The following is a 24,970-nucleotide window of genomic DNA, read 5'->3' as shown; positions in this document are numbered from 1 at the left end:
GCTAATCATTTGGTCACTGTTTTCCACACTGGTCCTTTTTGCTGCCTGGTGCATCTGTTGAGGCCCGGCAAGAATCATTCAGTCCGCTGTGCTGGTGTTGTGGTTAGCATCATGGACAGACAGGTGTGCTGGTGTTGTGGTTAGCATCATGGACGGACAGGTGGGCTGCTGTTGTCGTTAGCAGCATGGACAGGTGTGCTGGTGTTGTCGTTAGCAACATGGACAGGTGTGCTAGTGTTGTCGTTAGCAGCATGGGCAGGTGTGCTGGTTTTGTCGTTAGCAGCATGGACAGGTGTGCTGGTGTTGTCGTTAGCAGCATGGACAGGTGTGCTGATTTTGCCGTTAGCAGCATGAATGGACAGGTGTGCTGGTGTTGTGATTAGCAGCATGGGCAGGTGTGCTGGTGTTGTCATTAGCAACAACATGGACAGGTGTACGGGCAGGTGTGCTGTTGGTCGCTAGCAGCACGGGCAGGTGTGCTGGCTGGTTTGGTCGTGGATAGCAGCATGGACAGGTGTGCTGGTGTTGTCGCTAGCAGTACGAATGGACAGGTGTGCTGGATAGGTGTGCTGGTGTTGCGTTGCGGGATTAATGGGCAGGTGTGCTGGCGTTGTCGCGTTAGCAGCATGGCCAGGTGTGCTGGACAGGATTAGCAGCATGGGCAGGTGTGCTGTGGTTAGCAGCATGAATGGACAGGTGTGCTGGTGTTGTGATTAGCAGCATGGGCAGGTGTGCTGGTGTTGTCGTTAGCAGCATGGCCAGGTGTGCTGGTGTTGTGATTAGCAGCATGGGCAGGTGTGCTGGTGTTGTCGTTAGCAGCATGAATGGACAGGTGTGCTGGTGTTGTCGTTAGCAGCATGGGCAAGTGTGGTGGTGTTGTCGTTAGCAGCATGAATGGACAGGTGTGCTGGTGTTGTGATTAGCAGCATGGGCAGGTGTGCTGGTGTTGTGGTTAGCAGCATGAATGAACAGGTGTGCTGGTGTTGTGGTTAGCAGCATGGCCAGGCTGCTCACTAGGAACCCAGTAAGAGATGCTGCACAGGGGTGTCTGCCATTTCCTCATTCTGTAGCTTTTTCTTGGTCTTTTAAACTAAAAGACCAAGAACATTGACTAACTAACATTGTTATTCTTTCACACTTGCTTGCTATTTTCTATTATTTGTTTTGCATTTTTTTATGTTTTAAATCAAAACCACATAAACTACAATAGAGACTTTTAAGCTCTATTCATTAACATGAATTCATGAATACATTAACATCCTGACCAATGGCTAGCTGAATGGGTGTTGAGTCCTCTGACTTCCAGTCCTCCTTGTGTTCAGCCCAAGCCAGTGGTTAGTAGACTGGTTAGTGTGTGGGTGTTGGCTAGCGGACTGGTTAGCGTGTGGGTGTTGGCTAGCGGACTTGCTAGTGTGTGTGGGTGTTGGCTAGCGGACTGGCTAGCATGTGGGCATGTGGGGTGTTGAGTCTTTAGTCTGTTCAGTACAAGCCAGTGGCTAGCGGACTGGCTACTGTGTGTGTTGGGTGTTGGCTAGTGGACTGGCTAGCGTGTGTGTTGGGTGTTGGCTAGCGGACTGTCTAGCGTGTGTGTTGGGTGTTGGCTAGCGGACTGGCTAGCGTGTGTGTTGGGTGTTGGCTAGCGTGTGTGTTGGGTGTTGGCTAGCGCACTGGCTAGCTTGTGTGTTGGGTGTTGGCTAGCGGACTGGCTAGCGTGTGTGTTGGGTGATGGTTAGCGTGTGTGTTGGGTGATGGCTAGCGGACTGGCTAGAGTGTGTGTTGGGTGTTGGCTAGCGTGTGTGTTGGGTGTTGGCTAGAGGACTGGCTAGCGTGTGTGTTGGGTGTTGGCTAGCGTGTGTGTTGGGTGATGGCCAGCGGACTGGCTAGCGTGTGTGTTGGGTGTTGGCTAGCGGACTGGCTAGCGTGTGTGTTGGGTGATGGCTAGTGGACTGGCTAGGTGTGTGTTGGGTGTTGGCTAGCGGACTGGCTAGCGTGTGTTTTGGGTGTTGAGTCTTTGTGCAGTACAAGCCTGTGGAGAACTGAGAGAGGAGCACTGTCTGTCTGACTCAGCCACTCAGACAAATACATCATCGTAAACAAACAAACAACCAAAACAAACACACACACACACACAGTCCATAGAGAGTCACACAGGCACATGACAAATGCTGCTACTGAGCTCAGATCCATTGTTTGCATTTGTGTGTGTGTGTGTGTGTATGTGTGTGTGTGTGTGATGGATTCTCTCGCATACTGTCTATGCTCAAGAGACAAGGAGGCTTGTACCCACAGTTATGGCTGATTGTTTTACCTCTGTGTGTATGTGTGTATATGTGTGTGTGTGTGTTTGTGTATACTTTATGTGAGTCCATACAAATGTGTTTGTCTACTGTACATATCTGTGTGTCTTATGAATGAGTGTGTGTGTGTGTGTGCACTTAAGAGTCAGTGTTCCTTGATTTATAAATGTTTATGTTATGATCCATTTACAGTGTGTAAGTGTCTCTCACAGATCTCTGCTGGTGTTTGTGTGTGTGTGTGTGTGTGTGTGTTAGTGTGAGTGGTGTGTTAGTGACTGTGTGAGAGAGAGTTAGTTTGTTTGTTTCCTGTGCATGGGTTTATGCTAATATTCTTCTCGGTGGACTTGTAAGCTCATGTAGGTCTTTCACGTGAGACTGTGTGTGCTGACCCTGTGTGTGCTGACCCTGCGTGGTTCTCTCTGTGGTCCTCTCTGCAGACTGGGAGGCGCGTATCGATAGCCATGGCCGGGTCTTCTACGTGGACCACGTCAACCGCACCACCACCTGGCAGCAGCCCACCCACGCGGCCAAGTGCACGCGCATCCAGAGGTCCAGCTCCGTCCAGCAGATGGAGCAGCTCAACAGACGGTAGGGAGGCGGCGCCACACACACGCGCGCACACACACACATACACACACGCCACACACACACACATACACTCACACGCCACACACACACACACACATACACACGCACACACACACACACACACACACACACACACACACACATACACACACATACACACGCACACACACACACACACATACACACGCACACACACACACGTGCGCGCGCACACACACACATACACACACACACACACGCGCGCGCACACACACACACGCACACACGCAACTTCTCATAGTCTATAATACCTCCACATGGGAGTGAGGCTATCGTCGATTTCATGCTAGATTTATAGACAAGTGATTGGCCTCTCTTTGTGCTATTTTTGAAGACCTACCTATCAGTTGTTTCTGAGGGCGGGCTTTATCACTTTCTGTTACGCATAGCCTGCCTGCTATGGCCTGCAGCAGCGATATGACCAAGGAAAAAAAGAAAATGTTAGCTAACAAACACGGGCCACATGCTACACTCTCTCTGACTATAAACTCAAGGTAAAACATCATATTGTTAGGCTACTTTTCTCTTGTCCTCGGTGGGTTAAATGAAAGACTTGCTGAGGTGAGGTTAACAAATTCACGTTCCCGCAGCTGGCCGTTTTGCGAAACAGAACGACTCTGCACTGAGTGCGATTGTGAATTTAGCTCGGCTTAATAGTTTAATATTGTCTTGGAAAGTTATTGCTTGTTCACAAGTTATGTCATTTAGCATTATATTTCCCATGTGTCGATGATGGTTAGACATGACGTTCTCAAGGAGCGCAGACCTTTCCAAGGCCAAATGTAGTTATTTGCAACAAATCTGAAAGTGGACCTAGCAAAATATTTTGACTTGCTCAGTGATAGGTGTTCAATTTGTTTGTTTTCTGTGTAGCATATAGATCATAATTCTTGATAATTAGTGCACAAACAAGCAAGACCTAGGCTTCTAGAGTAGACTGACATAACGCACCTATTGCTGAGACCCGCCCCTTCAGTTGGAATGTGATCATTGCAGCCTCAGTAGACACGAGAGCAGAAAGACACCAACATAACATTAGGGATGGATGTATTTCTTCACATTTTTTTTAAAAATAATAATGGATTGAAAAGAGGTACTTATAAACCAGACAACAGAGACCAGAACATGGATATCCACAGTCCCTTTCTATCAACACCAGTGATTTTTATAGATAAGGATTAGGCTTTAAAACAGATTGTCAACATTTATGTTGTTTGGTCTGTTTTTGGCTGCATACATGAAGGCCAAGGTGGGCAATGTGTTTTCCCTAGTTTGAGGTAATACTGACATATCTTCAAGGATGGCAGGTCTGAAAATCTAATCTTCTCCATCATTAAGTTATTCAATTAGGCTAAACATGGCCTTAACTCAAAACAGCTGGTAGGCCTACTGTTATGACTAGGCTGTCATTTTAAAATGTAAAAGTGTCAAATGCAGCCATATTTAAATTCTGCTCACTGCACGTTTATTATAATATAATATGATAATTTAATATAATACATATATTAATATAATATGATAATTTATAATATAATATTCATTATAAATCTATATATCATATATAAATCTTTTTCAAATCTTCTGCGCGGGGGAGGGGGGGGTCTTTCGGAAATATGTCACCTTTTTCAGCCCTTCTGAGTTTGCAGGTATGCTCACACTCATACAGGCACATTCACATGTGGATGTGCACACACATGCTCACACTCACTCACGCACACACACACACACTCACACACTCTCACACACACACACACACACACACACACACACACTCACTTACACTCATACAGGCAGACACACACACACACATTCACCTAAATTCAGTCAGTAGCATGAATATGCACAGCACATGTAGGTGTGCAAACATATGCAGAGAAATAGAGAGAGAGAGGGAGAGAGAGAGAGAGAGAGGGGGAGAGAGAGAGAGAAAGAGAGAGAGGAGAGATAGAGAGAGACAGACAAAGAGGGAGAGACAGAGAGAGAGAGAGAGAGAAAGAGAGAGAGAGATTTGATTGATTTTGAATTGCGTTTTATTGTAGAACAGTCTTAACAACTCAAGGTCACGTCAGTCACAGCTCAAAAAAATAAAATAACTGGGCCTTACACAAAAGCAGAACAAAATTCTATCTCCTCATTAATCACAGAGCATATTGCACCTCCATAACACCATTTATCAACAAATGTTTGAGTTTGCATATGTTTGTAGAAGTAATAATCAGTCAGCACACTAGATTTGACCAATCTTGAGACAACATTTACAACATCAGCATCTAGATTGATGACCATTTTGTTTCTCCTGCTTATGTAAATGGCCATTTTTGCTTGGCCCAAAAGGAAATTAATCAACTGACATTTTACTCTGTGTGACCGAGTATATTCAAAACCAAAAACTAATATTTGCAAAGAAAAAGCTTCATCAGAAACTTGAAAAAGGCCTTCTAAAACCCTAAACAAAGGTGACAACCTCAAACATTGCAAGAAACAGTGAAACACTGTCTCCCTCTGAAAGCAAAAAGGGCAGTCCTGACAAACCCCTGGGTTTATGATGGACACAAACACATTAATTGCAACAATACCATGGAGAACTCTCCACTGCAAATCACAGACTTGTTTCCTCAACGGTGGTTTATAGAGTGCCCTCCATTCAGGTTTTACAGTATCATCTAGACCCAGAACATTTCGCCAAGGAGTGTCAACTCTCGCATTTCATTTCTGTTTGTTTAGAACAATAACACACATTTTGTACAGAGGTTTACTACAAAAGTCATCCAAAACAATCTCTGTTCGTTCTTTATTCTCCAAAATAACCCCTGCACAGTCACCCAGTTTTGGCCTAACACATACATTGAGAAAAGGATCCTCCTGATCAGGAGGGTCTAACCCCAAACAGTACTGTTTTAGTCTTTCACATTCCTCAGCCGTAAGGAGTGCCTTCCACCTACCCAACAGTTTGTTGATGACACGTATGGACCTTATCCCTAGGCAATACTAGTTCCTCAGAACAAACCAGATCAGGCCCTGCAATGTCCACTAACTGTCTAATCTTGACAACACCAGAGTCAGATAGTATCCTTGTCAGTGTGGGGTTCTCGCTCCCAGCGATGTCAAATCGGGAGCCATAAACCAAAGGCTCTTCCAGAAGCCAATGCAGTGGCGATGTTAGTTCCAGTTCTTTGCATATTGAAAAAGTTCAGGATAGCAAACAGTCCTCTGTAAAAAGACGGCAATGCTGATACATTCAGTCTCTTAGTATCCGTCCAAAAAGTGTTTTGTCCAATCCCAATCCTCCTGTTGTCCGAAGGATTACACTCGCCAAAGGCCTCCAAATCAGATCTTGTGGACCCGTAAGGTACCTTTGCAGAAACGCAAGACGGAAGGCTGCGGCTCTGCTAGACAACTGCACAAGCCCTTGCCCTCCCTCATCTTTAGGCAGGTACAGCATGCTCTGGGGTAGCCAGTGCAGATTGTCCCAAAAAAAATCAACTAATAGAGCTTGAATGGTAGCTAAAAAGTCTGTTGGAGGATCAATACAGGCTAATCTGTGCCACAGAGAGGAAGCAGCAAGGTTATTGGCGATAAGAACACGCCCCCTGTAGGAAACGTGTGGAAGGATCCATTTCCACCTGTTTAATCGGCCCTTAATTTTCTCCAGAACCCCCTCCCAGTTTTTCCTCATGGTGTCCTGATCTCCCAAATAGACTCCTAGGTACTTAAGTCCACCCCTTTTCCATTCAAGGCCAGTAGGAAGCCTTAGCTGTACCCCTGACCAGTCCCCAAAAAGAAAAGCATCACCTTTGTTCCAATTCACCTTTGCAGATGAAATCAAACCAGAGGTGCCTATTATGTTGGTTAACATGTCAATGTCCTTTTGCTCACTGACCATCACAATTAAATCATCAGCATAGGCTGAAACCTTAAACACATCGTGACACAAAGGCACTGAAAACCCAGAGAGCTTAGCCCTCAGCTTATTTAACAGGGGTTCAATGGCTGATGCATACAGCATTCCAGATAGAGAACAACCTTGTCGCACACCCCTTTGAACTCTGAAGGGAGCGCACAAACCACCGTTGATCTTCAAGACACTTTCAATATTACAATACAGAGCCTGGATCATTGCTATAAAATTCCTACTAAAACCAAAGTGTGTCAGGACTTTCCACAGATAAGCATGCTCAACGCGATCAAAGGCTTTCTCTTGGTCTAAAGAGGTGAGACCTGTTCTGAGACCAAGTAGATTGGAGACGTCTAAGACACCCTTGACTAGTTGGATATTATCAAAGATGGACCGCTCAGGTACACAGTATGTTTGATCTATGTGTATAACCTCTGCCATGACCTTCTCCAATCTAGTGGCCAAAACTTTAGAAAAAATCTTGTAATCTGTAGAAAGCAGAGCGACTGGACGTCAGTTCTTCAGCTCGTTCAGATCGCCCTTTTTTGGTAGTAAGGTGAGCACTGCTCTCTTACAAGATAGTGGTAACTCCCCCCTACCTAAACATGCAGTGAGCACCTCTTGAAAGTCCTCACCCAGAACTGGCCAAAAGGCCTTATAGAACTCAACAGACAAGTCGTCAATACCTGGTGCCCGCCCATTCTCCATAGCCATAAGGGCATTGTGAAGCTCCTCTAAGGATATATCTTCACCAAGCATCGTAACTGAATCCTCGCAAAGTGTGGGTGAATTCTGAAAAAAATCAGCCTCCACATCTGGGTGTTCATTGTGCTCATTTTTGTACAGATCAGCATAAAAGAGAACAGCTAGTTTCATTATCTCAATCGTGGTCAGTCACTAGGGTGCCAGACTGGGCCCGTGGAGAGCATGAATATATTTTTGACCATTTTTCTGTTCAAGATTGAAAAAGAACTTGGAGGGAGCATCCATCTCTGAGATGTTTCTGAAACGTGATCTAATCAATGCGCTTTGAGCTTTGAGTATTATTAGTTCAGATAATGCCACCTTCCTTGTGTTGTAAGTCTCAGTGTACTGCCCAGTACCAGATGTTCCCATCAGGTTCTGCATTTCAATTATGTCAACTTCAAGGTTCTTGAGGGACATGGTTATGCCTCTTGTGACATTGCAAGTGTAACCTTGGCAGAATTGTTTAATTTTCATTTTTGTTATATCCCATCACTGAGACAGTGAGGAGTAAAGCTCCTTGTCTGCCTTGAGTATATTCCAGAGATAAATAAAACATTCTTTAAAATTGAAATCATCTAAAAGTGATGCATTGAAATGCCAGTATGCACTCTTGTGTTTAACATTACTTGCACTTATGTTACACATCACCATGCTGTGGTCAGAAAAACCAACAGGGTGAATGGTACAAGATCTAAATTTGTTCATATGATGTCTAAAAGTATAAAACCGGTCAAGCCTAGCTAATGACATCGTGTTTCCCCTGAAGTGCGCCCAAGTGTACTGCCTCTCACTTTGGTGCAGGTTCCTCCAAATATCGCATAAGTTACTCTCAACTATCACCTCAATGAGATGGCTACGTGAAATGTGGGGTTCAGCATGATTCCGATCAAGTCTTGCCTCTGTACAATTAAAATCGCCGCCTAGGATAAGGAGTTCATTATCACTACAGTTCTTCACTGAGGCATTCAACGTTTTAAGAAAAGCTACTCTATCTGTGGCGGAGGTCGGTGCGTAAACACACATGAAAACAAAAACGTCATTCTCAAACGTAGCGTGTACTTTTAAAAGCCTCCCCTTAATCACTTCTTCAATGCTGTATGACAGGGGAATAAAGCTGCATGAAAACAACAGTGCCACTCCAGCACTGTCAGACGTGTTATGGCTGAGAATAGTCAGCCCATTCCACTTTCTTGCCCAATCTGTAGCGTTATTGATATCACTATGTGTCTCTTGTAAAAACACAACATCTGTTGCCTTTTGCTGTAAAAGCTCATAAATTTGAGCTCTTTTTCTAAAGTCCCTTCCTCCGTTAATGTTAAGGGTAGTAATCCTAATATTGTTCATATGTTCATATAAAGAAGGAAAGAGACAGAGAAAAAACACGTGATGGAAGAGAAAGCCACAGTTAATCCGCGAGTGCATCGCTATTTTCTTTCTTAAGTTTACCAATAAGTTTCCGGAGACGGTGATGTTCCCGGTCATCAAAGGCCCCTTCCTGTCTATGATGACAGACATCGTTTATAAACTGCATACTGTCAAGGAAATGATCCTCGACTCGAACCCCCCTTTTCCCTTTTGTTTCAGCCAAGAAATTAATAATGTCGCTAGCACTGTACATCACCATCACATTATCGCTACCAGACCAGGAAAACATGCTCGAATCGGTGGAATAGCCATCACTGTCCGACTCGGTATAGTTAGCATGTTCTTTCTGTTTAGCCTGCTTTTTTGTGCTGTGATCATTGCTACGGCTAGATTTCCTTTTGGGCATTTTAAAAACAGTTGTTTCGGCCTCCATGTCGCTACCATCTGACACGCATGGAGCAGTTTTACGGGCTACTTTTAGTTTCGGGTCTGAAGTTAGTAAGTGCGTTAACCCACCTGAGGCGGACGTAGGCCTACCCGCAGCAGCAGACGCACCACCAGGCTCACTCCCACTCGGCAAAGACTCTGACTCATCAGCCTTTTCCTCAACAGTCACATCCATCAGACACAGCTGAGGCAATCGTTGGTGAAACCAATTCAAATGCAGACTCGGCTGCAGAGGATTTATCCTCTGTAACGATCGCCAGTGCAGGCGCAATCGCCGGGGTTTTCTCGGTGGTTTGATCGGACTCAGTCACAGCGGACTCCTCCACCATAAGCTCAGCCCGACCCAACACAGTAGTGGTGGATGTCCCCGCAAGCTCAGGCCTATCTGCCGTAGACACCGAGCTGCTAGGCTCGGGTTGGTTATCCCCGACTGTGGCAGACTCCTCCGCCACAGGCCCACCTGTCGTAGGTTCGCCTCCTTCGGCACTGGCTGCTGCTGGCATTCGCCCTCCAGCATCCTCACTGTGAGATTTAGATGGGCACGCGCGAACAAGATGTCCTATCATCCCACAACCAAAACATTTCATGCATGTATCAGATGTCGCGAAAAACTATATAATAAGACCCGTCAACGTTAAAACGGAAAGTCAAATTGAGCTCATCACCGCTGTCTAGGACCATGTAAACTTGCTTAAGTAATGGCGATTTGCAGCCAATTGGAATTTTCTTGATTGGAGAAACAAGTTTACCATAACGCAAAAGCTCAGTGCTAATTAATCGGTCAGAAAGAAACGGGGGAATATTCGAAATGACAATCTTAGTCGAGGGCAAACTCAGGGGTACAGCAGGATTGAACGTGCCATTAAGAACAACACCACTTTGGACAATGTCATTTGCCTTGGCAATACTGTTTAGGAAAACAACAACAGCATTCTTCATTCGAAGCTGATACAATTATTACAAGGACCCACAATTTCTCCAATGGCCAAACTACAAACCTCCACACTAACATCAGAGATCACCTTCACACCGCGGACGACACGGTCAAGACCTCAAATTCCATTGTTACACCCACCCAGCTGTAAGCCGGGTGCTTGGGGTTCTGCTTCACTTCCAACCCCAAAACAGTCAACCACACTAAGTCCCAACAATAAGATAAAAAACAATGATACAACACATATAAGGACAAACAAAAGATAGAGTTTAAAGATAGCCACAGACGGCGTTCAGTCGTACTCACACTCACGGCACTCACGCAATCCCAGCATGCACGAGAGAGAGAGAGAGAGAGAGAGAGAGAGAGAGAGAGAGAGAGAGAGATTCATTTTTCATTCAAGTTTGGTCAGTGTTGGTTGAGATCCAGTATTTGCCTTGAAGGTGTAAGTGGAGTGGAAGAGGCATGCGTTTTCCAGCTGAATGAGTGCTCACCACAATGCCCCACAGCACGCACGCACACACACACACACACACACACACACACACACACACACACATACACACACTCAAACACACACACACACACACTCAAACATACACACACACACACACACATACACACACACACACACACACACACACACACACATACACACACACACACACACATACACACACACACACACACACACACACACACACACACACACACTCAAACATACACACACACACACACACACACTCAAACATACACACACACACACACACACACACACACACACACACACACACACACACACACCTCAAACATACACACACACACACACACTCAAACATACACACACACACACATACACACACACACACACACACACACACACACACACACAGACATACACACACACACACACACACACACACACACACACACTCACACACACACTCACACACGTGCCCCACAGCACCTACACTGCAAACATTTCAGCAGCACGCGCGCACACACACGCAAACATACATAAACACACATAAATACACAAACACACACACACACAAACATCTACGCAGCACGCACACACACACACACACACACACACATAAACATCATAGCAAAGCACACACACACACAAACATCTACGCAGCACGCACACACACACACACACATAAACATCACAGCAAAGCACACACACACACACACACACACACACACATAAGCACATATAAATACACAAACACACACACACATAAGCACATATAAATACACAAACACACATAAACATCATAGCAAAGAGCACACACACACAAACATCTACGCAGCACACACACACACACACACACACAAACACACATAAACATCATAGCAAAGCACACACACACACACACACACAAACATCTACACAGCACACACACACACACACACACACACACACACACACACACAAACGCACTTAAACATCTCCTCTCTCTAAGTAAATCAGCCTCTGTGCAGTCAGTGGATAACATGGCCCGATGAATCTGAAGTCCATCATCTCACCTTCAGCATTACAAGGATTGGAATAGTTGTGTTATGTCGCCACCTAGAGGAAGTCCGAGAGTAGTGCAGCAAATGTTGAGAGCAGCTGTTCAAAAGTTAAGTTAAGTCACTTTTATTTATACAGCACATTTAAAAACAACAGGAGTTGACCCAAAGTGCTTTACATGGCAAAAAAAGAGGTTGGGAAAAACAGTTAAAACCTAGACAGGGGCCCAGGGATGCACAGATCTGAATAAGAGAAGGGTCAGCAGAATATGGACATTTGAGTTATTTATAGGCCTGAGTGTTTTAGAGGCACGTGGCCGGTGTTGTTGTTTGCTGTGCGTGTGTGTGACCGCTGACATGTAGCGCACGCCTGACAGACTCGGACATGTGGACACGCAGACATGTCTGGACAAGTCTGGACAAGTCTGAGCCCGTCGAGACTCCGGTCCAGTTCATCACCCACTCCTCTTCCTCCACCTTAAATAGATGTAAATACTGTCATGGACAACACTTTAATAATCTAACTTTATAGATTTAAATACTGCTGTAGGTCATGGACAACACTTTAATAATCTACCTTTATAGACAGTGTCTCTATAGCTTCATGCTATATCAGAATGGTGTCACTTCCTAGAGGGGAACAGTTGGTCTTCAGCTGGGACAAGAGAGGGGTTGTCTAAGGCCAATTGAACTTTGATTTCCTGTAGGCTTGTTAAGGTCAATTCCATATGCTCACAAGCATAACTTATCCCATAGGCCTGTGTTAAGGTCAATTCCATACTCTCCCAATCATAACTTATGCCCTAGGCCTGTGTTAAGGTCAAGGTGAGGAGTCTGTAACTGCAGAAATGACACAGACTCGTCCATAGAGAGATGCATGGAGGGTGTTTTTACCGTCCCGCTAGCTGCTGGTGGGGAGAGGGAACTTAGGTGCTGGCCAGTCCACAGGCAGCGTGTTCAGCTTCAGTGAACTTCTGGAATGTTCCACACGGGTTTTAACATGACACAGTTACTTCTCCAAACACAGAACAGACTGACACTGAACCCAGCGCCAGCGTTTACACAGAGATGAGACACATTAACCTCAAAACTCAGCTCATTTTTCTCCGTCTGTCTCTGTGATTGCTATCGGTCACTCGGGAGAGCTTAACACGGCAGTGGCCTCAGACTCCTGGCCATTCAGACAAGCCGTTAATGAGGCCCTCCGAATCTCGCAGAATTCAGGACACACACCTTCCATGCACAAATCCACACACACACACACACACACACACACACACACACACACACACACACACACAAACCCTCTCATTTGATTGCATGACCTAATTGTGCGCCTCAGGGATCCGGCAGACAAAGGAGAGTGGAATGAGAAAACGCTGCTAAAGCAGCACTGCTTCTCCGTAAGCCGATTTCCCCGCAGATACCGACTCATCAGCGGCGTCCACCAGACCACACAAGGCTGCGACCACACTTGTCTGTGACAGCACAGGAGACCAGGGCTGTGTGTGTGTGTGTGTGTGCCCCCCATGCCAACGTAACCTGCCCCCATGCCAGCGTGAACTGTAATTATTCCACAGCGGCGTACGAGGCTGGCCAGGTTTGGAGCTGGGGCCCCCACAGCAGCTGTTAGAGACGTCAGGAGCACGTGTCACGTCCAGCAGCTGTTAGAGACGTCAGGAGCAACATGGGCATGCTGTCGCATGTAATGATGACATCGTATTTATAGAGCATCACTCACACTATCTACACGGGCATGCTGTCGCTGTGTGTGTGCGTGCGTGCGTGTGCGTGTGCATGTGCGTGTGCGTGTGTGTGTGTATGTGTGTGTATGTGTGTGTATTTATAGAGCATCACTCACACTATCGGATCTGCTATAGGCGCAGGGCAGTATTTATGTCTTCTGAGGTGTGCGGTGTCCTTGTGTGTATTGTTTGTGAACACGTTGGCACTAACCAACACACAGTCACACACACACACACACACACACACACACACACACACACACACACACACAGCGATAGCTCCCCATCCTGTGTGCCCTAGTGCCCAGCAAACTGGCTCATGCTTTGCTTCCTGACACACTGACCTCACCTCTGAATGTGAACCCATTGGCTCCTCAGAGAGCGCGTGTGTGTGTGTGTAAAGATAAGCGCAGGCATGCTGATGTGCATGGCGGAGGAGTGAGTGAGCCCTTCACTCCTTCATAGTTTGTGTGTGTGTGTGTGTGTGTGTGTGTGTGTGAGACCAGTACGTGTGGTGTCCCCCCTCCCTCCATATCTCCTTCATAGCTACAATGTCAAAATGCCCTTTTCTCTCCTATTAGCATACAGGCGTGTTTGATGTGGACGCAAAGCAGAGTTTTATCCATGCCAGTCAAGGCTTAGATTTGTATTCCACATGCACTTACTTATTGACAGGCTTAAAGCTCTGCTAATACTTCCAAGCTAGGTTTACGGAAGTGCAAAAGCTCAGCAGTCAGCTTAGCTGTCCTCTATTGACACTTTAAAGTTCTCACAACCATGCGCCATACACTTCTCATCTTTCACAACACTTTCACAACACTTTCACAACACACTCCACTCATTTTATTTCCCCACATTATTCTAGGGGCCATTAAAGAACTACAGCGTCCATGCTACATTCGGGTCAGAGCACCCAGGTCCTCGGTAAAAGAACCCTACCCCATGTTGTGGTGCAGGTACCAGATCTGTATCAGTAAAGGAACCCTCCCCATGTTGTGGTGCAGGTACCAGATCTGTATCAGTAAAGGAACCCTCCCCATGTTGTGGTGCAGGTACCAGATCTGTATCAGTAAAGGAACCCTCCCCATGTTGTGGTGCAGGTACCAGAACATCCAGCGGACGATGGCCACAGAGGATGACGGCGTCCAGAGGAGAGCGGAGCGGAACAGCAGCACGGACACGGAGACAGAAGCGCCGCCGCAAGCTACCGGTGGGTTCCACACCTAACACAGGGCTACGGTTGGGTTCCACACCTCACTCCGGGCTACGGTTGGGTAACACACCTCACACAGGGCTACGGTTGGGTAACACACCTCACACAGAGCTAAGGTTGGGTTCCACAATTAACACAGGGCTATGGTTGGGTTCTACACCTCACACAGGGCTATGGTTGGGTTCTACACCAAACACTGAGCTACAGTTGGGTTCCACACCAAACACAAGGCTACATTTGGGTTCCACACCAAACACAAGGCTACATTTGGGTTCCACACCAAACACAGGGCTATGATTGGGTTCCACATGTAACACAGGGCAACATTTGGGTTCCACACCAAACGCAGGGCTACATTTGGGTTCCACACCAAACACAGGGCTACATTTGGGTTCCACACCAAACACAAGGCTACATTTGGATTCCACACCTCACACAGGGCTACATTTGGGTTCCACACCTCACACAGGGCTACATTTGGGTCTCCATTATGTAAAGACAGGGCCTCCCCCCTTTACAGTATTTTACTAATGAGACATTGAACCAGCTCTGACTCATCATTTGTCTTGAGTAAAATGGAGAGGTTTACCTGATGCAGGTGTTCTAAGAGCTGAGTAAAATGGAGGGGTTTACCTGATGCAGGTGTTTTAAGAGCTGAGTAAAATGGAGGGGTTTACCTGATACCTGATTTTTTTTTATTTAAAGTCAGATTGGTTGTCTATGTGAATAATATGCAGAAGACACAGTATTCCCTTATATAAATCCACCCAAAATGTATTTGTCTGAGGGGCTAGATGTCTGGTTATTGGATTATTTGCATGTTTATATTTGCTGTGGTTTGTTGTTGTTGTGTAGAGTTGAGAAGGGAGTCTCCTCCTCCTCCTCTCCAGTCAACCACCAGAAGGTCACCATGTTGCTGCAGTGTCCAGCGGTCAAGTTTGTCACCCATCCAGAGTTCTTCACTGTCCTCCACGCCAACTACGTGAGTATCCTGCTCAGGCACTGAAGTAACATAGCAAGAAAAAACAAACAGCACAGGGCTGATCAAATGTCACACAATGTGCACAGATAAAAACAAACAGCACAGGGTTGATCATATGTCACACCAATGTGCACAGATAAAAACAAACAGCACAGGGCTGATCATATGTCACACAATGTGCACAGATAAAACAAACAGCACAGGCTGATCATATGTCAGCTAATAATGTGCAATAGATAAAACAAACAGCACAGGCTGATCATATGTCACACAATGTACAGATAAAAACAAACAGCACAGGGCTGATCATATGTCACACAATGTACAGATAAAAAGTGGACAGTTAACAGTGATGAGGGACTCTCAAATCCAGGTGATTTCCCACTGCTATGATGTCAAATAATTTTTATGGAAATATGCAGTGTACAACATACCATCTTATTGCTGTTGCTCATGTCAAAGACAAAGACACAGGTCTGTGTGGGGTACAGATCTGTTGACACCTGCTCCCTGTGTGGTGAGGTGAGGTGAGGTGTTCTCCAACCCCAGGCTGCATCCACTGCATCTGCCTCCTGTTTGAATCTGCCCACATTCATATCAGCATCTCCCACAATCCCAGCATTTCTTCTAGCACAGCTCTGTATCCCCCCTTATCTCACTCTTCTAGCACAGCTCTCTGTATCCCCCCTTATCTCACTCTTCTAGCACAGCTCTCTGTATCCCCTTATCTCACTCTTCTAGCACAGCCTCTCTGTATCCCCTTATCTCACTCTTCTAGCACAGCCTCTCTGTATCCCCTTATCTCACTCTTCTAGCACAGCTCTGTATCCCCTTATCTCACTCTTCTAGCACAGCCTCTGTATCCCCCTTATCTCACTCTTCTAGCACAGCTCTCTGTATCCCCCCTTATCTCACTCTTCTAGCACAGCTCTCTGTATTCCCCTTAACTCTCCCTTTCCCTCTCTTTCTCTCTCTCTGGCACCTAACAAATCCCTTAAAGCCAGATCCAACAGGGCCCTGATGGTTTACTTTATCTCATAAGTGTTGTCATATCTCATCCCTCAATGACAGAGCGGCTCAGGCGGATCAGCAGAGAAGCAGGCAGCTGCAGCAGTGACCTCTCCGCTCCTCCCCTCCCCTTCCCTCCCCTTCCCTCTCCTCTCCTCTCCTCTCCTCTCCTCCTCTCCTCTCCTCTCACATCACTGATGGGTGATGCTGCACCAGAGTTGAGGAAGAGGGAGAGAGAAGTAGAGACTGATGTGTGGGATGTGCCAGGGCTTCACCTGGCTTTGACCTGCCTGTGTGAGGTGGTGACCTGCCTGTGTGATGTGGTGACCTTTGATCTGTGTGAGGTGGTGACCTGGGCGTGCAGCGGCAGTGGTAGTGTGCTGTCCGGCAGGTGGGCGGGTGGCCTTGCTCCAGCTGTAAATAGAGTCGCCTCCACTGGGACACTCCATCGGCCCAGGAGGCCGGGCAGAGTCCAGGGAGGCCGGGCAGAGTCCCGTGGGTCAGTAGGCAAGTGGACAGGGGCACTCTGGGGAGAGACACGGCTTCTGTCAGCAGCCAAGACAGATGGACAACCCACTGACCCTCAGCACTGGGCAGAGTCTGGTTTCACAGAGCTGGTTGTGTTGGTTTGGTTTCTGTGTGTGTGTGCATATTTGTGTGAAGTGTGTGCATGAGGTGTTGGGATGTGTGTGCATACGTGTGTGTGTGTGTGTGCTGTGCGTCGTGCATCGTATGTGCATCGTGAGTGAGTGGTGAGTGGTGAGCCCTTCACTCCCCTTCATAGTTTGTGTGTGTGTGTGTGTGTGTGTGTGTGTGTGTGAGACCAGCTACGTGTGGTGTCCCCCTCCCTCCATATCTCCTTCATGGCTACAATGTCAAAATGCCTTTTTCTCTCCCTATTAGCATACAGGGTGTTTGATGTGCATAAAACAGAGTTTTATCCATGCCAGTCAAGGCTTAGATTTGTATTCACATGCACTTACTTATTGACAGGCTTAAGCTCTGCTAATACTTCCAAACTAGGTTCACGAGGTGCAAAAAGCTCAGCAGTCAACTTAGCTGTCCTCTATTGACACTTTAAAGTTCTCTCACAACCATCGCCCCATACACTTCTCATCTTTCACAACACTTTCACAACACTTTCACAACACTTTCACAACACACTCCACTCATTTTATTTCCCCACATTATTCTAGGGGGCGCTATTGCGCAACTGGCTACAGCGTCCATGCTACATTCGGGTCAGAGCACCCAGGTCCTCGGTAAAAGAACCCTACCCCATGTTGTGGTGCAGGTACCAGATCTGTATCAGTAAAGGAACCCTCCCCATGTTGTGGTGCAGGTACCAGATCTGTATCAGTAAAGGAACCCTCCCCATGTTGTGGTGCAGGTACCAGATCTGTATCAGTAAAGGAACCCTCCCCATGTTGTGGTGCAGGTACCAGAACATCCAGCGGACGATAGCCACAGAGGATGGCGGCGTCCAGAGGAAGCCCAGGGCGGAACAGCGCAGGACCGGACGGAGACAGAAGCGCCGCCCATAAGCTGCGGTGGGTTCCACACCTAACAGGGGCTACGGTTGGGTTCCACACCTCACTCCGGGCTACGGTTGGGTAACACACCTCACACAGGGCTACGGTTGGGTAACACACCTCACACAGAGCTAAGGTTGGGTTCCACAATTAACACAGGGCTATGGTTGGGTTCTACACCTCACACAGGGCTATGGTTGGGTTCTGCAAACACTGAGCTACAGTTGGGTTCCACCAAACACAAGGCTACATTTGGGTTCACCAAACAAGGCTACATTTGGGTTCCACACAAACACAGGGCTATGATTGGGTTCCACATGTAACTTACAGGGGCAACATTTGGGTTTTCACACCAAACGCAGGGCTACATTTGGGTTCCCCCACCAAACACAGGGCTACATTTGGGTTCCACCAGAAAACACAAAGGCTACATTTGGATTCCACACCTCACACAGGGCTACATTTGGGTTCCCACACCTCACACAGGGCTACATTTGGGTTCCACATGTAAGACAGGGCCCTCCGTCCTTTACAGTATTTTACTAATGAGACATTGAACCAGCTCTGACTCATCATTTGTCTTGAGTAAAATGGAGGTTTACCCTGATGCAGGTGTTCTAAGAGCTGAGTAAAATGGGAGGGTTTACCTGATGCAGGTGTTTTAAAGAGCTGAGTAAAATGGAGGGTTTACCTGATACCTGATTTTTATTTAAAAGTCAGATTGGTTGTCTATGTGAATAATATGCAGAAGACACAGTATTCCCTATATAAATCCACCCAAATGTATTTGTCAGAGGGGCTAGATGTCTGGTTATTGATTATTTGCATGTTTATATTTGCTGTGGTTTGTTGTTGTTGTGTAGAGTTGAGAAGGGAGTCTCCTTCCTCCTCTCCAGTCAACCACCAGAAGGTCACCATGTTGCTGCAGTGTCCAGCGGTCAAGTTTGTCACCCATCCAGAGTTCTTCACTGTCCTCCACGCCAACTACGTGAGTATCCTGCTCAGGCACTGAAGTAACATAGCAAGAAAAAACAAACAGCACAGGGCTGATCAAATGTCACACAATGTGCACAGATAAAAACAAACAGCACAGGGCTGATCATATGTCACACAATGTGCACAGATAAAAACAAACAGCACAGGGCTGATCATATGTCACACAATGTGCACAGATAAAAACAAACAGCACAGGGCTGATCATATGTCACACAATGTGCACAGATAAAAACAAACAGCACAGGGCTGATCATATGTCACACAATGTGCACAGATAAAAACAAACAGCACAGGGCTGATCATATGTCACACAATGTACAGATAAAAAGTGGACAGTTAACAGTGATGAGGGGACTCCTCAAATCCAGGTGATTTCCCACTGCTATGATGTCAAATACTTTTATGGAAATATGCAGTGTACAACATACCATCTTATTGCTGTTGCTCATGTCAAGAGACAAAGACCTGGGTCTGTGTGGGAATTACAGATCTGTTGACACCTGCTCCCTGTGTGGTGAGGTGAGGTGAGGTGTTCTCCAACCCCAGGCTGCATCCACTGCATCTGCCTCCTGTTTGAATCTGCCCACATTCATATCAGCATCTCCCACAATCCCAGCATTTCTTCTAGCACAGCTCTCTGTATTCCCCCCTTATCTCACTCTTCTAGCACAGCTCTGTATCCCCATATCTCACTCTTCTAGCACAGCTCTCTGTATCCCCTTATCTCACTCTTCTAGCACAGCTCTCTGTATCCCCCCTTATCTCACTCTTCTAGCACAGCTCTCTGTATCCCCCCTTATCTCACTCTTCTAGCACAGCTCTCTGTATCCCCCCTTATCTCACTCTTCTAGCACAGCTCTCTGTATTCCCCCTTAACTCTCCCTTTCCCTCTCTTTCTCTCTCTACCACTCTTTCCCTTGCTCTCTCTCTTTCTCTCTCTCTCTGGCACCTAACAAATCCCTTAAAGCCAGATCCAACAGGGCCCTGATGGTTTACTTTATCTCATAAGTGTTGTCATATCTCATCCCTCAATGACAGGCTCAGGCGGATCAGCAGAGCAGGCAGCTGCAGCAGTGACCTCTCGGCTCTCCCCCCTCCCCTCCCCTTCCCTCTCCTCTCCTCTCCTCTCCTCTCCTCCTCTCCTCTCCTCTCACATCACTGATGGGTGATGCTGCACCAGAGTTGAGGAAGAGGAGAAAGTAAAACTGATGTGTGGGATGTGCCAGGGCTTCACCTGGCTTTGACCTGCCTGTGTGTGAGGGTGGTGACCTGCCTGTGTGATGTGGTGACCTTTGATCTGTGTGAGGTGGTGACCTGGGCGTGCAGCGGCAGTGGTAGTGTGCTGTCCGGCAGGTGGGCGGGTGGCCTTGCTCCAGCTGTAAATAGAGTCGCCTCCACTGGACATCGATCGTCCAGGAGGCCGGGGCAGAGTCCAGGAGGCCGGGGCAGAGTCCTGTAATAGCAGGGTGACAGGGGCACTCTGGGGAGAGACACGGCTTGTCAGCAGCCAAGACAGATGGACAACGACTGACCTCAGCACTGGGCAGAGTCTGCTTCACAGAGCTGGTTGTGTTGGTTTGGTTTGGTGTGTGTGTGTATATTTGTGTGAAGTGTGTGCATGAGGTGTTGGGATGTGTGTGCATACGTGTGTGTGTGTGTGTGTGTGTGTGTGTGTGTGTGTGTCAGGTGCTTATTTGCAGCTTTTGAGGACTTTCTGTCCACTCATCAGTTCATGTTGGAGGTTATAGAGAGGAGCACTGTATGTAAATACAGTCTAATTGCTTCAGGCCAGCACTTTCAAACGAGGCCAGCAGGACCGGCTGCTTGTATTTCACAGACGAGTGCAGTATATGACCGTGACTGTGGGCACATGTCTTATTTTAGCTCGCAGCTTTATTAAAACAAAACAAGCGATGAAACCGTAGAAGTCCCCCTCTTTATTGACACAGTCAACAGTCGCACACGAATACGCCATCTCTTTAGAATGCACACCCACTCTCCCCTGGCACCAGTGGGTAAACGGGGTGACACACACACACACACACACACACACACACACACACACAAACACACCCACAAACACAGAGACCCACATTATACTCACATGTGGTTTTATACATAGAAAAGGACACTCTCATAGTAAATTCAAATATGTCTGCACATCCAAGCGCCCTCTTTTCCATGTTCACCTATAGTGTTTCTGTAAATGTATTCTTGTGAAAATGATTTGGCTAAACATCCTTTTTCACTGTAATATTTTCCCATCAGCAAAATCATATGACCAGCTAGCACTGTATGGCACAGAGGTCTAACTGCTGAACTAAATCATTCTGCCCATGCACTGCCATGTTTCAGGGGGCCTACCGGATGTTCACCAACAGCACCTGTCTGAAGCACATGATTCTGAAAATCCGTCGCGACGCCCGCAACTTTGAGCGGTACCAACACAACAGGGACCTGGTCACCTTCCTCAACAAGTTTGCAGACACACAACTGGAGCTACCCAGGGGCTGGGAGATCAAAACGGACCCACAGGGCAAGGTAATGTGCTAGCGCTCTAACCAAGGTAACGTGCTAGCGCTCTAACCAAGGTAACGTCTGGTAATGTGCTAGCGCTCTAACCAAGGTAATGTGCTAGTAGCGCTCTAACCAAGGTAACGTGCTAGCGCTCTAACCAAGCCATCGTGCTAGTAGCGCTCTAACCAAGGTAACGTGCTAGCGCTCTAACCAAGGTAACGTGCTAGTAGCGCTCTAACCAAGGTAACGTGCTAGCGCTCTAATCAAGGTATCGTGCTAGTAGCGCTCTAACCAAGGTAACGTGCTAGCGCTCTAACCAAGGTATCGTGCTAGTAGCACTCTAACCAAGGTAACATGCTAGCGCTTTAATCATTGAAATTCTCAAAAACTGCTTTTTCAAACTCCATATCATCTTATCACTTGTTAACATCATTAAAGCATTTTCTCCCCATCTTGAACAAATAGCAATGTTTTAGTACATCCATGCAACACATTTTGTACAAATGTCTGCTGTTTTTTAAATGTTCAATTGCTAATATCATGTTGGTCAAAATGCACTATACTGATTCCCTGCTGAATAGTCCTACCCCATAAAACAAATTGCCCTTATTTAATCGCTTGTGTCATGTGCAAATGTGTTGAACTAGTTGTCATAACTAGTTGTCATAGTCTGTTTAGCATAAATATGTGTGACCTGACAGACAGGAACGTCAGGATGTATAAAAAGCCAAAAAGTAAATCTGGCTTCCAGTGGTGCATAGCTCTGACCAAGGGGTGTTTTACTGTATGTTTTTTCATTTTCCCTTTGCACAATGCTGTAAAAGCCTTTGTTTACCTTATACTGTCCCAATATCTGTCAACAGTAAAAACTTTGAAACATCAAATCGACCCCCTCCACACACAATAATGTGTAACTTTCTAGTTGAAGAAATAGCTATGGTACCGAAAATAGTGCTTTCTTGTGTAATGTTCATTAAAAAAATACTCACAGAGTAAACTGTCATATTGACAACAAGACAAAAGAGTTTGACTATCTCGGCATAGACAATGCTGTAAGGACTTGTCATTTTGATTGCACTGACAATTTCACTGCTGCAATTATTTGCTTTTGAGACATAAACAAAGCATTTTGAGCAGGATACTTGCTTTTGCAGGTAATCTACTATGCGGTGCAATTTGCGCTAAATATTTGGAGAAATGCTAGCCTGGCTAACGTCAGACCTCATCTCATTGAGATGGGGTCTGGGAACTAGACATTAATTTTCTCATATTTAAAACGTGGTTTACGAATGCCCAGTGCCGTTTATAATGTCTATCAAATGCGTCTGTACATAGCTCATAACGGCTTCGGCGTGTCGTCATCGTCTTGCTGCCCTCCCTCCGTTCTGTGATTGGTTCCTTCGTTGAGGTGAAAACGAAGTCCATAGAATCCAGGCTGCCTAGCAGCGTGAATAAAATCGCGCGCCTAAGGCAGCATGGGAAAACCCAGGCTAGAGAAATGCTGTTGTACAAAAATGAATGATGATTCGAGAAATGCACCAAAGCGAGTTTAGTACGTTTAGATACATGCACATTCATTTACACCATCTGATTGACAGCACTTATATGTATGTGTGTGTGTTTGTTTTTGTTTTTTTCTCCAGTCATTTTTTGTGGACCACAACAATAGAGCGACGACATTCATCGACCCCCGGATCCCCCTGCAGAACGGCCGTCTGCCTAGTCACCTGACCCACCGGCAGCACCTGCAGAGACTACGCAGCTACAGCGCAGGAGAGGTCAGCAGAGGTCACAGACAAAGAGACAGAGAGACAGACAGGTCGACAGACAGACAGACAATGAGACAGAGAAAGGCAGACAGACAGACAGAGAGAGGCAGACAGGTCGACAAGTCGACAGACAGACAGACAGATATGCAGAGATAGGTGTGCAAGTGCATACATAGAGGTAGAGAGCCATGGCTGGCATGAAGTCAAATGCACCGTGCGGTACACACAGTCACACGCCCTGAATCAGACAGGCAACAGATAGATGAGCAAATAGACACACATACGCACACACACACAAACATGTGCACAATACAAGGAAGGTACACAAATGGACAGACTGAACAAAGATGGCAAACAAGACAGACAAGCAATCTGGAAAATTTGCAAACACACTCTCACACACACACACACACACATATGCAAACTGGCACACAGAGTCAATGACAAACAGCTCGGCATGTGGGCGGTTAGACAGAAGAGCAGTATTCTGACAGGGCCACTAGCGATAGAGCAAGACATGCGATGCTTTCATGCTCATAGGCAGGCAGACAGGAAGACATGCGATGCTTTCATGCCCATAGGCAGGCAGACAGGAAGGCACTCTAAGCAAACAGAGCAGTGAATGGAGGCGCTCCAAATAGCCGTGGCAGATGGAAAAGCAAACAGCACTCCTCTGGGCAGCCCAGGCAAACACACATCTACTACATCAGTGGCAATGTCAACAAATCACTCTTGGCCTATGAGCATGAACTTGAAATGTGTGAGACTCAATGGAAGTGTGTGTGAGTGTGTGTGTGTGTGTTTGTGTATGCATGTGCATGTGTGGCGTGCGTGGCATATGTGTGTGTGTGCGTGTGTGTGCACGTTTGTGTGTGTGTGCATGTGTGCCATGCGTGCCATGCGTGGCGTATGTGTGCATGTGTGTGTGTGCGTGTATGTGTGCACGTTTGTGTGTGTGTGTGTGTGTGTGTGTGTGTGCGTGCATATGTGTGTGTGGGGGTTTGTGTATGCGTGTGTATCTCTGTGTATGTGCGGCGTACATGTGTACTGTATGTGTGTGTGTGGCTGTGGGCGTGCGTGCATGCATGGCATATGTGGTGTGCGTGTGTGTGTTGACCACGACCTTGTGTTCCCAGGCGTCGGAGGTGTCCCGGAGCAGGGGTGCGGCGCTGGTCGTGAGGCCGGGGAACGGCCTGGTGGCCGCCATCAGGAGTCAGTACCAGCATGACCCCATGCCCCTCGGTAAGTCAACACCAGCCAGACAGGCTTGTGTAGGAATCATCAGCATCTACAGCAACTCATCTACATGTAATGTGGCAACAGAGGAGCAGTGCGGCAGTGATTCAGTCAAAACAGCTGTCAAACACACTGTGATTAG

General features: G+C 46.7%; 1 protein-coding gene across 1 annotated transcript in view; it reads left to right on the top strand.

The window, feature by feature from the left end:
- LOC125309833 (E3 ubiquitin-protein ligase HECW1) overlaps positions 1–24,970 on the top strand; it is a 107,988-nt gene that overhangs the window by 63,768 nt on the left and 19,250 nt on the right. Inside the window, exons 14-19 of the mRNA XM_048266956.1 lie at positions 2,735–2,885; positions 14,676–14,785; positions 19,174–19,298; positions 21,662–21,847; positions 23,467–23,601; positions 24,729–24,834. Of these exons, the coding sequence (XP_048122913.1) occupies positions 2,735–2,885; positions 14,676–14,785; positions 19,174–19,298; positions 21,662–21,847; positions 23,467–23,601; positions 24,729–24,834 (813 nt within the window). The remainder of the gene's footprint in view (positions 1–2,734; positions 2,886–14,675; positions 14,786–19,173; positions 19,299–21,661; positions 21,848–23,466; positions 23,602–24,728; positions 24,835–24,970) is intronic.

This window comes from Alosa alosa, chromosome 16 (assembly GCF_017589495.1).
Source record: "Alosa alosa isolate M-15738 ecotype Scorff River chromosome 16, AALO_Geno_1.1, whole genome shotgun sequence".
NCBI classification, from domain to species: domain Eukaryota; kingdom Metazoa; phylum Chordata; class Actinopteri; order Clupeiformes; family Clupeidae; genus Alosa; species Alosa alosa.
Note: the sequence above shows the minus strand (reverse complement) of the source record. Positions and strands in the feature narration are given on the sequence as shown.